We start from the raw sequence: 15,026 nt of genomic DNA, 5'->3' as shown, positions 1-15,026 counted from the left end.
GGTGGTCACTACTGGTCATGGGTGGCGGTCACAACTCACTCCTTTTCTCAGTATCTGCAGTGCTCACTGCTTGTTTTTCACAGCAATCAGTAGTCATAATTTAGAATGGTCAGTAACAAAGCAGGGCTAATTATGACTATTGTTCAATACTTCGTATGTACGGTGGTCATTTTATGGCCACTGTCAATGGGCAGAGGTCTTAATATGCAGTTGTCAGTGCTCATTCAATGCAGGGTCCAATCCTGTCTATCGCCACAGGTCAGTGTCTATAATGGTGGGCAAGCAGCCATTTCTATGCACTGCCCACTATTCTATGCATGCAGCGGTCAGCACTCCTCATCTGAAGTGGCCAGTGGTCATTACACATAGGACCCAGCTCTCAAAACAGCACCGGTCAGTATTTGTTGTAGTTGCAGTGCTCACTGCCCCTTTCTATGCCAATCCCAGTATTTGTTTTGCTGGTCAGTCACTCATTTGTATGTATTGGTCAGTATATTTTGGGTCTTGTGGCCAGCACTGAGGATATGAAGGCCCTTTTAACCGATGTGATCTCTTTAAATGTGTTGGTTAGTGTCCAGTACACACAGAGCAGCTGTTCTCTCTATCAGCCACTGGTCATTATTTGTTAGAGTGGTCACTGCCAGTCAGTCAGAGTGGTAGGTTCTCATCATTTTCTGGGGTCAAGGACTCATTAATATGCACTGGTCAACCTTCTGCATCCGCAGTGGTCACTCTGTGGGTTTCAGTGTTTGTTACACTTCAGGTTTCACTACAAGCAGTAGTCACCCACAGAGGTCAGCAGTCTTTGTTTATGGAGGTCGGTGCTTATCATTTTCATTATCGGCAGTGGTCAGTAGTCATCTGAGGTGGTCACACTGGTAGATACTCATTACCTACATTGGTCACTGTTGTTTTTTTGTAGTGCCTATTAGTGTTCAGTGGTCAATCTAATTTTATGTAGCAGTGGTCAGTGTTTGTCCCTCACAGTGGTCAGTAATAATCATCTAAAGCACTCTCAGTGGTAGGTACTCAAAACCAGCTTTGCTCAGTAATGGTTTGATTGCAGTGTTCAGAAGGACTCCGTGGTCAGCACTCTTAGTGGTCATTTCCCATTTTATACAGGACTCATGGTGGCCTGTAACAGTCACCTCAAGCAGTCACTACTCTTTAGCTACATTGGTCAGTGCTGACTTTTTGTAGTGCTCATAGGACTCAATGGCAATTTCTCCTTTTATGCAGGCCTCATTATTAGTAGTACTCAATATTCGTCATTCATAGTGGTCAGTAATGACCATCTCAGAAGGTCACAGTGGTGGGTGCTCTTTATCTGCATTGCTCATTACAACTCAGCGCTCAATACTCTTGGTGGTCATTTCACGGTTTATGAAGGAGTCAGTTCTGTTTATCACTGAGAGTGGTCACTTCCTATTATCTGCATTGGTCAGTACTGGTCACTCATGGTGGTCCATAATTTTCACCTCAAGTGGTTGGTACTTATTATCTGCATTACTCTGTATGGTTTTCTTACAGGAGTCAGTGGTCAGTACCCTTATGGTCATTTCTCATTTAATGCCTGACTCATCATCAGCACTGGTCAGTATTTGTCTCTAATAGTGGTCAGTAATGTGGTCACGGTGAGAGGTTCTCATACTCTTTGTCTACATTGGTCAGTATGGGTTTCTCACAGGATTCAGTGGTCAGTGTCCTTTGCGGTCATTTCTCAATTTCTGCAGGACTCGGTTCTTATTATCATTGGCAGTGGTCACTACTCACCTTTGGCAGTGGTCACTCTGTTGTTTTCCTCCTCTGTGTCTGCTACCTGTTCCTGCCCACTCTGGCTCTTCTTCATGTCCAGCACATTTTGTTACTCTGCTTGATTTACCTTTAAAGGAAAATATTTTGATCAGCTGTTATTCTTAATGAAAGGCACTATATAAACAGCATAAAGCTAAATATAATGATTAAGCCTTGGAGTGACCAGGAGAGCCCAGTAACCTTAGTGGTGTCAGTTTCCACCTATAAAGCTGGACGTTCTCCAAGTTTCAGCCTCCGTTTTTGAAGAGACCAGCATGGTGCCCACACTAATCAGCTGATCAGTCATGTACCAGCCCCAGATGCCCGTGTACAACTGAGAGCTGACAATGACGCCACCTGCAGGAAAGGCATTCTGAGGACTGCCGTGCTTCTCTTTGAATTTCTGAGGTTCCAAATGGGCAGGCTGCCCTCACATGGCCACAGCCCAGTGTGCCGACGCCAAGGCAGGACGCAGCGAAACCTGTTTTGTCAAAAATAGCTGCCCGCAGCGGCCAAATGACTGCTTAGTAAGCGTATAATGAAGACGTTTTTAAATAGTGCAGCCCAGAAATGGGCAGCATGGCATAAATAACAAGTGGCTGGCAGGCGGGCATACAGCAGACCCCCTGAACTTAACAGCACCCTGCGTCTCATCAGCTAATTTTTTACCTTTCTGCAACAAGGTGGCACTACATATACACCCTCTGTCCAGTTGGCTCTCTGTACTGGTCACTCAGTGTATGCCCTGTACCTGCTTGACTTGTCACCCACATCATACACCCAGTTGGCACTATTAACAGAGGATTTGTCCCTTTGGACAGTGTCGGGTCCTGTGACTGCCTACTATAGTTTTACACTGTAAACAATTTTGGCACCAGTGAAAAGTGGCATTTTGTCTATATTCTGCACAAAGCTGTCACATTTGGGTCAAGTTGGCTCATCCAATTGGATCCAATGCCAGCTGGATGACAGCTTCTCTTCTGCCCTCTATGTCCAGTTGGTTCTCTTGACTGGTCATACTTCATCATCTACACCTTATGCCAAGCTGGCATTATTAACAAAACACTTGTCAAGTTAAATGGCTGACTGCTCCTCTTCTGCCTTCTATACCCAGTTGCTTCTCCTGACTGGTCACATTTCCTACACCTAATTACCTCCTTACAGTATCTACAATTGATGCCCAGCTGGCACTACTAAAAGCGGGCTCTTCTTTTTTGGATCCCATTGGCTCTTATAACTACTAAGGTTTCACACACTGCACCATGTTGGCACCAGTGACAAGTGGCTCCACTTTTAAATCTTGCAAAACACTCACACATTTTGGCCTTGTTAGGTCCTACGTTTGGAACTAATGCCAGCTTTGCACTTTTAACTCAGTACCACGCCTTGGGGCCAGATGGCACTGTTTTCCTATGCCAAGTCGGTAGTATTATTAAAGACCTCACTCTTTGTGTCGTTGGCTCAACTGGCACACCACTTGGACACTTGGTGGTATTGACTTGTTTTCTGTACCCTTTGCCCAGTTGGTTCTCTTGACTGGTTACATTTTTACACTCTGTTCCAGTTCATCAACCTCTTCATGTTGGCACTGTCCCTCTTTTGTGGCCATTGCCCAGTTGGCACTATTAATGGATGACTCACCTCTTTGCACCTACTTTTCTGTCTCTTGCTGCACTGGCATTTCCCACTGTGTGTAGTGCCCCCTTGACCTTTTCTGACACTGTGCCCAGTTATCTCTGGTAGCACTTCACCTGCACTCTGGCTCTGCCATGCTGCACCCTCTACTGGCCATAAACAGAGTGGTGGTGCCTTGTTTTCACCTCAGTGTCAGATTAATAACCACAGTACACCATCAAGTAATGCCCACTAACTCTCATTCACTACCCTGTGACCCCCAGCCTTTCCCCCTGTGTCCTCCAACCGGCCCCTAATCAGACGTGCAGTGAGTCGACAATGCGGCCGCACTTTGAACGTTTTAAGGAGGCCCAATTCAAAACAGATGTCTCCTCAAACCTTCTCCATTTGAAGCGCAGCCAGGGCAGGCCATTTCAAAGGGGACTGATGGGAAGCCGCGTGCCACGCATCCCGAAGGGAAATCAGATCTTTTGCTCAGAGTCAAGGATGATCCTTCGAGGCGTGGCAGACAGTGGCAGCGGGCCAAAATGGAAATGAGAAATACGCACACCTGGCTGCCAGCTTCCTTGTGTATAAGCCCCCCTAATCCACTGCCGCCTGCCTGCCTGCTCCTTCATGAGATTCAGCAAAATATCGGGGGGTGGGACTTAGCACTAAAATGAACCTTGGGACCCCTCTCTGCTTCCAGTCCGTGAATAGGGGGTGTCATCAATGCGCCCAGCAAGAAATTCACTGGGATGGCATCCCTCCTAGTTACACGTTGTCACTTGGAGCTGCTGGACATGAACTCAGGCCACTGGATTTACAGGCCAGAGTACAGCCATCTTAGCCAACTGACCAGCCCCTTGACCAAGCAGGCGGATGTCTTCTTCTCATGGTGGGCTCTCCCTCCAGTTCCACCTCACTACACTCGTTCCTCGCCTGGTCAAATCCTGGGCAAACCCCCAAATTTATTGTCACCAGTGAGAAATTCACTTGGACTTCACCCTCTCAATTGCATGTTGTCCCTTAGAGCAGCTGGATGTGAACTCAAGCCACTGGATTCATGTTAGGAAGTTGAGCTAAATTACATGAAATGTCCCAAAACCCAACCACCTCTTGTGACCAAGCGGGCTATTGACTGCAGGGATGTCTTCTTTGTGTGGTGTGGTCACTCCATTTCAGTCTCACTACACTCACCCCTCTCACTACACTCGTCCTCTCGTTTTGTTCTCCTGGGCAAGCCCTCAAAGAGCCCCCAAATGTCGTGAATGAGAAATTCACCTGGACAGCACCTCCCCTGGTGGCACTTTGTCACTTGAAACGGTTGGGCTTTAACTCGGGTCACTGGATACAAATTGTAGGATTACGGCCATTTTAGCCAGTTGAACGAAAGAAAAATTCCACCCCACCCAACCAACCAACCCAAAGACAAGTGACCTCTTGGGCTTCTCCAACTTCAGTCCCTACCTTCCCCACTCTCACTATATTTGCCCCTCTCAACAGTCACTCCTCAAGTAGGCAAACCTTGCACTGGTGAGAAATTCAGTTTATTTTTGTATGGCATTCTCCACTGGCTGCAAGCTTGAATTTGTTTCACAACTCAATTAACTTAGAGGGGGCTCACCCTCCCTCGGCCCGGCTGAATGTGAACTGGATTTAGATTGTAGTTGAGCTACTGGAGAACTCTACCAGACACTTCTAATGTCCAGTCAGGCTTCTTTACGGTGTGGGGTGTCTTCTTTTTACAGTTCAGCCTTGCTATATTTGCCCACTCCCTATGCTCACAACTCCTCGCCTTGTTAAATCCTGGCTGTGCTCTGCAATGTCACTGTATGGCATCCCTCTTGGTTACACATTGTCACTTGAGGCTGCTGGACATGAACTCAAGCCATTGGATTTAGAGGCCAGACTACATCCATCTTTAATCAACTGACCACCCTTGTGACTAACCAGGCTTCTGATCGTCAGGGTGTCTTCTTTTTATGGTGGTCTCTCCCCACTCCAGTTTTGTTACCTTCACGTGAGCCTGGCCGAGTTGCCAGAACCCTGGATGAGCCACAAAATATCACTGGGGAGAAATCAATTTGAATTGCACCTCTCTTGGTGGAACATTGTGACTTGCAGCTGCTGGACGTGAACTAAGGCCAGTGGAGTCAGATTGCAAGTGTAGAGCCATCTTAGACAATTTGTGACCAATCAGGTTTCTGACTGCAGGGACGTCTTCTTTTCACGGTGAGATTTCTCCACTTCACTACACTCACTCCTCTTGTTATCCATACCTACCTCCCTATCCATTTTCTTGTCACCAGTGGACTTCATGGCCAGAGCACTGAACCCTGCCCTCTCCCCCCACCCCCAATGCTCATGACCAATCAGGCTTCTAATCATCAGGGTGTCTTCTTTTCATGGTGGGCTCTCCCCACTTCAAATTCACCTCACTTGCAGCAACTTGCCTGAGCAAATCCTCGATGAGCCACAAAATGTCACCAGGGAGAAATCCACGTGGACAGCAGCTTTAGCCAGATGTTGTCACTTGGAGCTGCAGTTCATTTGATTCATACTAGATAACTGAGCTAAAGGAGAACCCCACACCACCCAACCCTTGTGACCAATCAATCTTCTGACTGTAGAGATGTTGTGTTTTCATGGTGAGTTCTCTCCACTTCTGCCTTGGTACTTCTGACCCTCTTGTTACTCTTGTCTTTCCTCACCTGGGCAAATCCTGGATGAACCCATAAATGTCACTGGTGAGAATTTCTCTTGGGCAGTGCCCCTCTCATAGCTGCTGGGTATGAATTGGAATCAGATGGTAGAGTACAGCCATCTTAGCCAGGTGAGCTAAAGGAGAACTCCTACCACAATCTCCTTCCTTTCTCTCAATTAACCAATCAGGCTTCTGATTGCCAGGGGTGGGGGTCTTCTTTTCACGGTGGGCTCTTTCTTTCCTCTTCAGCCTCACTGTACTCACGACTCCTTACTCAGGTAAATTTCTGGTAAGACTCTACGTCACTGGTGGGAATATCACTCAGGCACTCTGAATCCAGAATCCAGAGTCTGTGTCCAGAAGCTCCATGTGACATTGCATAACAGAGTGGTGACATCTCAAGGACATTTTCACCAGTGACAGGCAACCAGACCTTTAACCCACCCCACTTTAAGCCTCTGTGACATTTTCACTGATCTCCTGCCGTTCAATCTACCTGACCACCAATTCTTCAGTGTCCTATCAACGGTTCTTGAGGTTGATCCTCCAATTAGCTGTGAACCCCCCAGTATCACTGAGATTGCACAGGTGGTGAACCAGCTGAGGGTAGGGAAGGCTGCAGGGATCTGTGGTATCTGGGTGAACTTCTCCAGGCTGGTGGTAAGGCTGTCCTCCTGGAATTGCAAGCAAACTTTGCTTCTATCTTGGAGACAGGCATCATCCCAACTGACGGGAAATGGGACTTGTCACCCCTACCTGGAAAGGGAAGGGTGATCAACTGGATTGCAGCAACTGCAGAGAGATAACACAGCTCTCTGTGTTGGATAGGGTCCTTGCTAGGGTCATCATCAATAGGATCCGTGATCACTTGCTCACCAACCAGCGACCGGAGCAATTTGGTTTTACGCCTAAGCAGTCTACCATTAACCACAACCTGGCACCGAAGGTTCTCATGGAGTGCAAATGCAAGGATCAGCAGAGTTTCTTTGCAGCTTTTGTTGATTTTTGTAAAGCATTTGACTCAGTTGATCGAGCTGCTCTGTGGGACATCCTGAGACTTTGCGGGATCCCCTCGAGGTTGCTGGATATCATAGCTGGCCTGTACACTGGTACTATAAGTGCTGTGCAGAGTGGAGACAGGACCTCTGCGTTTTTCCTAGTTGATTCTGGGTTTCATCAGGGGTGTGTTCTGCTCTATACTCTGTGCAATGCCAGCACTGACTTGGTGTTAGGCAAGGTCGTGGGGTCCAGTGGCTGTGGGGCATCTGTTGTTGAAGGAAGATTCACTGATCTTGACTTTGCTGAAGATGCTGTGATCTTCGCAGAGTCAATGGAGGCTCTGACCGGGGTGCTTGAGAGACTGAGCGAGGAGTCTGAGTGTCTGGGCTTGTGAATGTCCTGATAAAAACCAACATCCAGGCCTTTAATGACCTCTTGGGCGCAGCCATCAGCAGGGTGTCTGTTTGTGGAGAGGATGTCGACCTCATTGAGAGGTTTACTTACCTCAGCAGTGACATTCATTTCTCTGGTGACTCTTCCTATGAAGTCAGTAGACGAATTGGGAGAAAATTGGGGGGTCATGAGGTCACTGGAAAGGGGTGTGTGGTGCTCCTGATTATCTATGCAAAAGGACGAAGGTCCAAGTCTTTAGAGTCCTGGTGCTTCCTGTCTTGCTATATGGTTGTGAGACATGAATGCTATCCAGTGACCGGAGATGAATACTGGATTCCTTTGGTACTGTGTCTCTTCAGAAAATCCTTGGGTACCGTTGGTTTGACTTTGTGTTGAATATGCGGTTGCTCACAGAGTCCCAAATGAAGCACATTGCCTGGAATGTGAAGGAGTGTTAGTTACGGCACTATGACCATGGGGCGCAATTCCCCAAGGGTGATCCGGCTCACAGGATCCTCATTTTTGAGGATCCAAGTGGCTGGACCAGGCCAAGGGGACGCCCACATAACACCTGGCCGCAGCAGATAGATGGTCATTTCTGGAATCGAGGACTGGACCATGTGTCTGCATGGGGAATTGCCAACCAGGATCCTGAGGTGTTTCATCCTGTACCACTGCATGCTCCCCAACCTGATCTGACCTGACCTGTTACTGGACAATTGACTATGACCTCTGGCTCTCCAAGGTTTGGCCATTCACTGAATCAATTTGCTCACTTCAGGCAGGTGCTGGTGGCTGTGCATCAGACTGGTAGAAGCCTTTGAGGCACATTAGCTGGTCACCATATCAATCAGGTGGTGAAGCTGCAGTACCTCTCAAGAGTAGCTTAGGGTGTACAAGAGCACTTTGTGCCTACTCCTATTCCTAAGTGGAGTTCACAACTGCCCTCTGATAGTCACAGTCATGATGACTTGTGCACCTCTTGACTTCTTCAGCATTCTCACTGCTTGATTTGCTTCCCACGGTAGCTGAGATGCCAATGAGTGTGCAGGACTGTCTAATGGGGTGTGAGGTTCAAGCATGCTGTACTACTGCTGAGAAGCCTTGGTGTAACTTATTGTTTTTGAGTTGTGGCCATCCTCTTCCTCTGCTTTGTGGATCTGAAGTTGCAGTGGACCTTATTCATTCAGACACTTTGTCAGAGTAACCAAGCAGGGAGGGTAAGGAGCCTAATGGCGGCCACTTCTGGACTTCCTCCCTCTGGTGCTTTACTGTGCACAGTGGGATGTCAAGGAGCACCCCCTAATGGTTCATTAAGGCGTGGGTTTCAAGGTAGCCCAGCCTCCTCTTATTTTATTTTTTTTCCTTTTGCCTTGCAGGTGATGACCTCAGCTGCTCCCACAATGGTCAGGTGTACACCAACCGGGACATCTGGAAACCTCAGCCCTGCCAGATCTGCGTGTGCGACAGCGGGACCATCCTGTGCGATGAGGTCCAATGTGAGGAGATCCTGAACTGTCAGCAGCCGTATATTCCACCTGAAGAGTGCTGCCCTGTCTGCCAGGACAGGGGTGATGGAGGCAGAGTGGGTAAGTGCATGTGGGAGGGGCTCAGTGTTAGGGGGAGGGCCTTAGATCTGCTCGGTGCTGACTTGGCGAGGTCACTCTAGCAATTTATTGAAGATAGGGCACTCTGAAGAAGTCCAAGTTACAATGAAGCAGGCAGCAGCAGGAGGCTGGATCATCAGCTGTCTCCATTCATTTATCTTCAAATCTGCTCAGTCCAGTTATAGGCTTAAAGAATTCTTGGTGGCAGTGTCCACTAGAGGGCAGCCTTGCCAAAGGACTGTAAAATGAAGGCTGCCAGCCTCAGGTTCTGATTTGTCAAGCCAGACTGGGCAGAACATCCAGCTGGCCCCAGACTGTCTAACTTGGGTGATACAATGGGACAAAGTGGAGGAAGCCCAGTAGAAACTGTGGCATATTCCATACAGTGAGCTCACAGTTGTGTGTTCTTCTTCTTTCGGCTGCTCCAGTTGGGGGTTGCCACTTCTGTTAAAAATGTAAAATGCCATGAAGTTACAGGAGACCAAGCTGAACTGGAATGTGTCAAGCTGGACTGACCTCCACTCTGGGGCACATAGTGCAATGTTTTTACCCAGACCCAATGTTTTGAATTTGTTACAGGATTCCTCCGGGATTGTGGTTCTCATATACAATATGGCCAAACGTTTGTGGACATCTGACCATTACAGATGTATGAGCTTACTGGGCATTCCATTCCAAAATCATGGCCTTAAATGTGGAGTTGCCCAGACCTCACGTGACAGCCTCCACTCTTTCTGCACAATTCTGGAATGTCTCTATGGGAATTTGCTTGTAGTCTTCACTATGGAACGGGGTTCGAGACGGAGCTCGGGGGGGACATGGACAGACAAGTTCGGGGGTTAGCATGTCATTCCCACCCATGTAACATTATTCTCATTTGCATGGTTAGATGTGGACGGGTCAGTGTTAGCTACCCTATCCCCATCTTACTTGCTGGTGCGAGGAGTTTTATTTGGTCTGCCAAAGCATCTCTTCGTTTTCCTCTCGAAATAATCGATTCACAAAATGCTCCATAAACTCCAAAACAGGCAAATGAAAACAGCAGTTGCTCATACATCAATTAAGTTATTAAATCATTTTTTGAGTCAGATTTATGAATGAGTTTCTTTCTTCTTTCTTCCATTGAAATGTACATTTACTGTTAAGCTGTCATCACATCATTATAGCTCGTGGGCTTTGAACCAAGGTAACTCGTAACTAATGTTACTTTATTTCACATAAGTTACGGTGCTTTGCTGGACAGTTTTCCATATGTGACAGTTTGGACTGTAATGCATTAACGTCTTTAAGACGCTTTTCCATATTATTGTGTACTAATGTTGTGGCTGAGGCCAAAGGTTAAGAAACCACGTACTTTGTTGTGACTAATTTAAAGGCATTGGACTGACTGTGTTTTATCCTTGCCCCACTGTGCTCCATCCATGCCCGACCAACATGCAGCAAGGACCTTCTCAGAATCTGTGCCAATTGTGAGGTCAGTTATTGATGTTGGATAAGAAGGCTTGCCTCACAATTGTTGTTCCAGTTCATCTCAAAGGTGTTCAATAGGGTTGAGATCAGGGCTGAGAATGACACCCAAGTTCCCCCATGTCTTTGTGGACCACAGTCATGATGGAATAGAAAAGGGCCTTCCTCAAACTGAAGCACAAAATTCTCTAAAATTTCTCTTTATGCTGTACCCTTCACTGGGACCGAGGGGCTTCACTTAAACCTTACCATTATTCCTCCCACACTGAACTTTAAAGTCCAGAAGATAGTGTTCTCCTGGCATCTGCCAAACCACAGATTGGTCCATCAGACTGCCAGATAGTGAAGCGTAATTCATCACTCCACATTTCCACTTCTCCCGAGTCCAACAGCGGGCTGGTACCTTACAGCACAATAGCCAACACTTGACCATGCGCATAAAGATCTTAGGCTCAGCCATGGAAACCCATTTCATGAAGTTTAGAACTTTGTTGTGAATGATGCCACAGAGAAGAGGCCGATCTTCAGCACACTGCAGTGCCAAGTGGTCTACCACTTCCTGGATGAGCTGTTGTTGTTCCTCAAGATTTAGTTGGCCAGTGCAGCCCTACCAAAGCAGACTTGTGGCAAAGGTAGCATCCTATGACAGTGCCATGTTTAAAGTTCTTCAGTATTGACCCAATGTTTATCAATGGAGGTTGCAATGGCTATGTGCCTGATTTGTTGTACCTGTTAACAATGAAACACCTGAACTCAATAATCTGGAGGGAAAAGGGGCCCACTTTTGGCCATATAGCGCAAGTTTAATTTCACACTACGGACCTACATGTAGCAGGTAAAAGTGTCTTGTCACAAACTGTCCCCATCAGTAGATGCTGGTAACAAAACTATGTTCTTCAGGGAAGGAACTTAAATGGACTAAATAAAGACAATCATTAGGGCAATTATTTAAATGGGACCTAATTAAAATTACAGTCAGAATGAATAAATAAAAGAACTTGAGTTGGGGACAAAGCTTAAATGGGGGATCATGTAGTGGGCTGTGGGTACAATTACTAAACTGGAGCAAGCAGCTAAATCATTGGGATAATTAATTAAATGAGCTCAGGGAATTTTGCTGCCATAGGGAATAAATGGGCTTTGGTAACAAAACTCAAAAGAGGATTAATTTAATAACATAAATTAAATGCTGCAAATAACATAAGGGTCCTGACTGAGTAACCCACCTGTGAACACTGCACTGGACCCAGGAACTAAATGATGGGGATAAATAATAAAATAAGTCCAGGGAATTACGTCGCCATAGGGAATAAATGGATTAGGTAACAAAACATAAAGGATGATAAGGTTAATTATATGAATTAATTCAATTAATGTAATTAATTAAAGACAAACAAAACAATAAATATGATTAGGTAAATGAACCTGTCATGTAAATTACTGGGATAATTCATTAAATTGCCAATGGGGGATAATACTGTCATAGTGTTAATTAGTTTATTTACTTTTATTGATTACTTTAATTACTATGATTAACTAAAGGGCCCTGAGTTAAAGAATTAAAAGTATGATCACTTAACTGGACCTAGGAACTAAATTATTGGAATAATGAATAAGCCCAGGGAATTGTGCTGCCATAAGGAATGATATACTGTACATTAAAGATTATATAGATTATATAACAAAAATGAAGACAAGTAATTTACTTAATTTGGTTAATTAATATGATTAATTAAATGGTTCAAGGTAACAAAATGGTAAGTATGATTGCTTAAATATACCTAGCTTCTAGATTATTGTGATAATTAATTAAATCAGTCCAGGGAATTGTGTTGCCATAGGGAATAAAAGGATTAGATAAGAAAATCAGATGGAAGATTAGTTTAATTACATTATTAATGAGTTTAATTTAATGTAATTAATTCAATTACATAAATGGTTCAGGATAGTAACATTATAGTACGATTGCTTAAGTGATTCTACCCTGTACATAATTGGGATAAATAATTAAATGGATCCAAAGGACTGTACTGTCAAAGGAATTAATTAGTGTAGTTACTTTAATTTAATTACCATGATAAATTAAATCCTGCAGTAAAAAACTCTAAATTGGATGTAGGAACTAAATTATTGAGGTAATTAATTAAATGGGTATATGGAATTAAGAACTCCCAAAATGCAAAAGATGATCAGCTTACTTGCACCAATTAAAGTTTAATAACATGAAAAAATGAATTTAATTAATACAATTAATTAAATGGACCTGAGAAACAAAATGATTTTTGTTACTTATAATTAAATAAATGAGTCCATGGGACTGTACTGATTCAGGAAATAAAGGAATTAGGTAACAAAACATAAAGGACGATTAGTTGAATCACATATATTAATGCGTGTAGTCAAAAGTCAATCCAATTTTGTTCACCCAAGTCTACTGGGTCTGTTGCTGAACCCCAAAAATCACAAACCAAGGATCAAAGTCATGAAGGCACAAATAGATTTAGTAGAGCCAAAAAAAATGAAATTGCCAGCCACACGAAAATGTATCCAATCTGGGATAAATGAGGAACGTGAGCACTGAGTGACACTGGTTATGTCACATGTGGCTTGTCACCAGGTCCTTCTGGGTAGTATTGCCATGGTGATCATTAACACGATGGCAGCAGCCATAATAAAACTAAATGGCATTGTGAAATAATTATAAAATTCTTTAACTTTTTCCAGAAACTTTCTAGGAACAAATGTTGAAATTAATAGAGAAACACAGACAGACATTCTCCAAAAATACTTGAAAACTACCAGATCACAACACACAGGCTACAAGAAGCAATAAGAAATCACATAGAAAACTGGGGGTAAAATGATGAAGAAGACAAAACTGAGGGCGGATTGAAACGATTTAGTAAGAAGTTAAGTGGCTGAGGAAAGCTGATGACTTATCATGCACAACAGCTGCTGTGGCTGTGCCCACTGGCGCTTAATGTACAAATGCCATTCCATATGAGTCACTATTTAAATTGACTCCAGTGAATTAAAAAGTCAAGAAATTAAAGAGAAGTGTTGAAAGAGATCCGATATAACAAAACAATCATCAGAATGCGCATTACTTGAACCCTGGTGAAACAACTGTGGCAGCAACTGGTTACAAGTACATGAATGATTAAACCACTAGCATTATTAACTGTGGGTGACTGATGTTTAAAAGACTGACACAGTTGCTCTGCGATTACCCCTGGCACTCTTTACATGCATACCCACCCCCCCACAATATTTTACTTTTGGTCTTCTCTAGATAGCCTTTTGTCTGCCTCTTTGCGCTTCCTTTCACTTCCATCTGGCAATGGTTGTTGTTTTCTCAGTACAATTGCTATTAAGGTGGTCCTAGCCTCTGCTTGAAAATCTCAGAACTCTTTATTTCTCATGCTAGAAAGCCTCTTTTTATGTGTGTTCACACAATGTTGTAAAAAGCACCTACTGTGGTTGCTACCTCTGTCTGTCTATCAGTCTGTCTCTCCATCCATCCATTCATCCTTCAGTTTGTCCGTATATAAAACCTTGCCTCCTAGTGGACTGATTGTGTGTAAATTTGGCACGCTAATTCTTCTCAAACAGAGCATTCTGTATGCGTTTTTTAAATTAAAAAATCTCCAATTGAAAAGTACTGTCAAATTTGTGAACTTGCGGATCTTCAGAGAAACATCCTGGACAACTTTAACTGCAAATTGCTTTAATGTTTCAAATATGCCTTCACAGATGTCACTTCAACGTGTATATCTATATATATAATTCACTAAGTCCATGGCAAGCAAGACGCACGCAAGACAGCCATGCCCGCCAACAATTCACTAAATAGCCGACCATGGCGCGAGAGTGAAAGCATTTGCCAAGAATGTGTTCATTAATCAAGAACGAAAGTCAGAGGTTCGAAGAAGATCACATACCGTCGTAGTTCCGACCATACACGATGCCGACTGGCGATCCGGCGGCGTTATTCCCATGACCCGCTGGGCAGCCAACCGGGTAACCAAAGTCTTTGGGTTCCGGGGGGAGTATGGTTGCAAAGCTGAAACTGAAAGGAATTGACGGAAGGGCACCACCAGGTGTGGAGCCTGTGGCTTAATTTGACTCAACATGGGAAACCTCACCCGGCCCGAACGTGGCTCACAGGTGCATGCGACTGAGGCGGTCTGTGGAAAATGAACAGTCAACGTGACTCACAAGTGCATGTGGACTGTACACAGACGAAAGCAATTCAGGTGAGGAGTTGGGGGCGGACACATGAGCAGGCAGTGCGTACTGAACGATGACTAAGAGATGACTTAACAAATCGGCAGACTAGAATGGCGGGGGCGGAATGGGCGTCAGACGATCGAACTTGCCTATCTAGAGGATGTAAATGTCCTAACACGGGTTCCGTAGGTGAACCCGCGGAAGGATCGTTACTG

General features: G+C 44.8%; 1 protein-coding gene across 1 annotated transcript in view; it reads left to right on the top strand.

Moving 5' to 3' along the window:
* Positions 1 to 15,026, top strand: part of col5a2a (collagen, type V, alpha 2a) — a 157,770-nt gene that overhangs the window by 19,699 nt on the left and 123,045 nt on the right. The window contains exon 2 of the mRNA XM_028806192.2: positions 8,887 to 9,096. Coding sequence (XP_028662025.2) covers positions 8,887 to 9,096 — 210 coding nt within the window. The remainder of the gene's footprint in view (positions 1 to 8,886; positions 9,097 to 15,026) is intronic.

This window comes from Erpetoichthys calabaricus, chromosome 8 (genome assembly GCF_900747795.2).
Source record: "Erpetoichthys calabaricus chromosome 8, fErpCal1.3, whole genome shotgun sequence".
NCBI lineage: Eukaryota > Metazoa > Chordata > Cladistia > Polypteriformes > Polypteridae > Erpetoichthys > Erpetoichthys calabaricus.
This window is presented reverse-complemented; position numbering and strand designations above follow the sequence as displayed.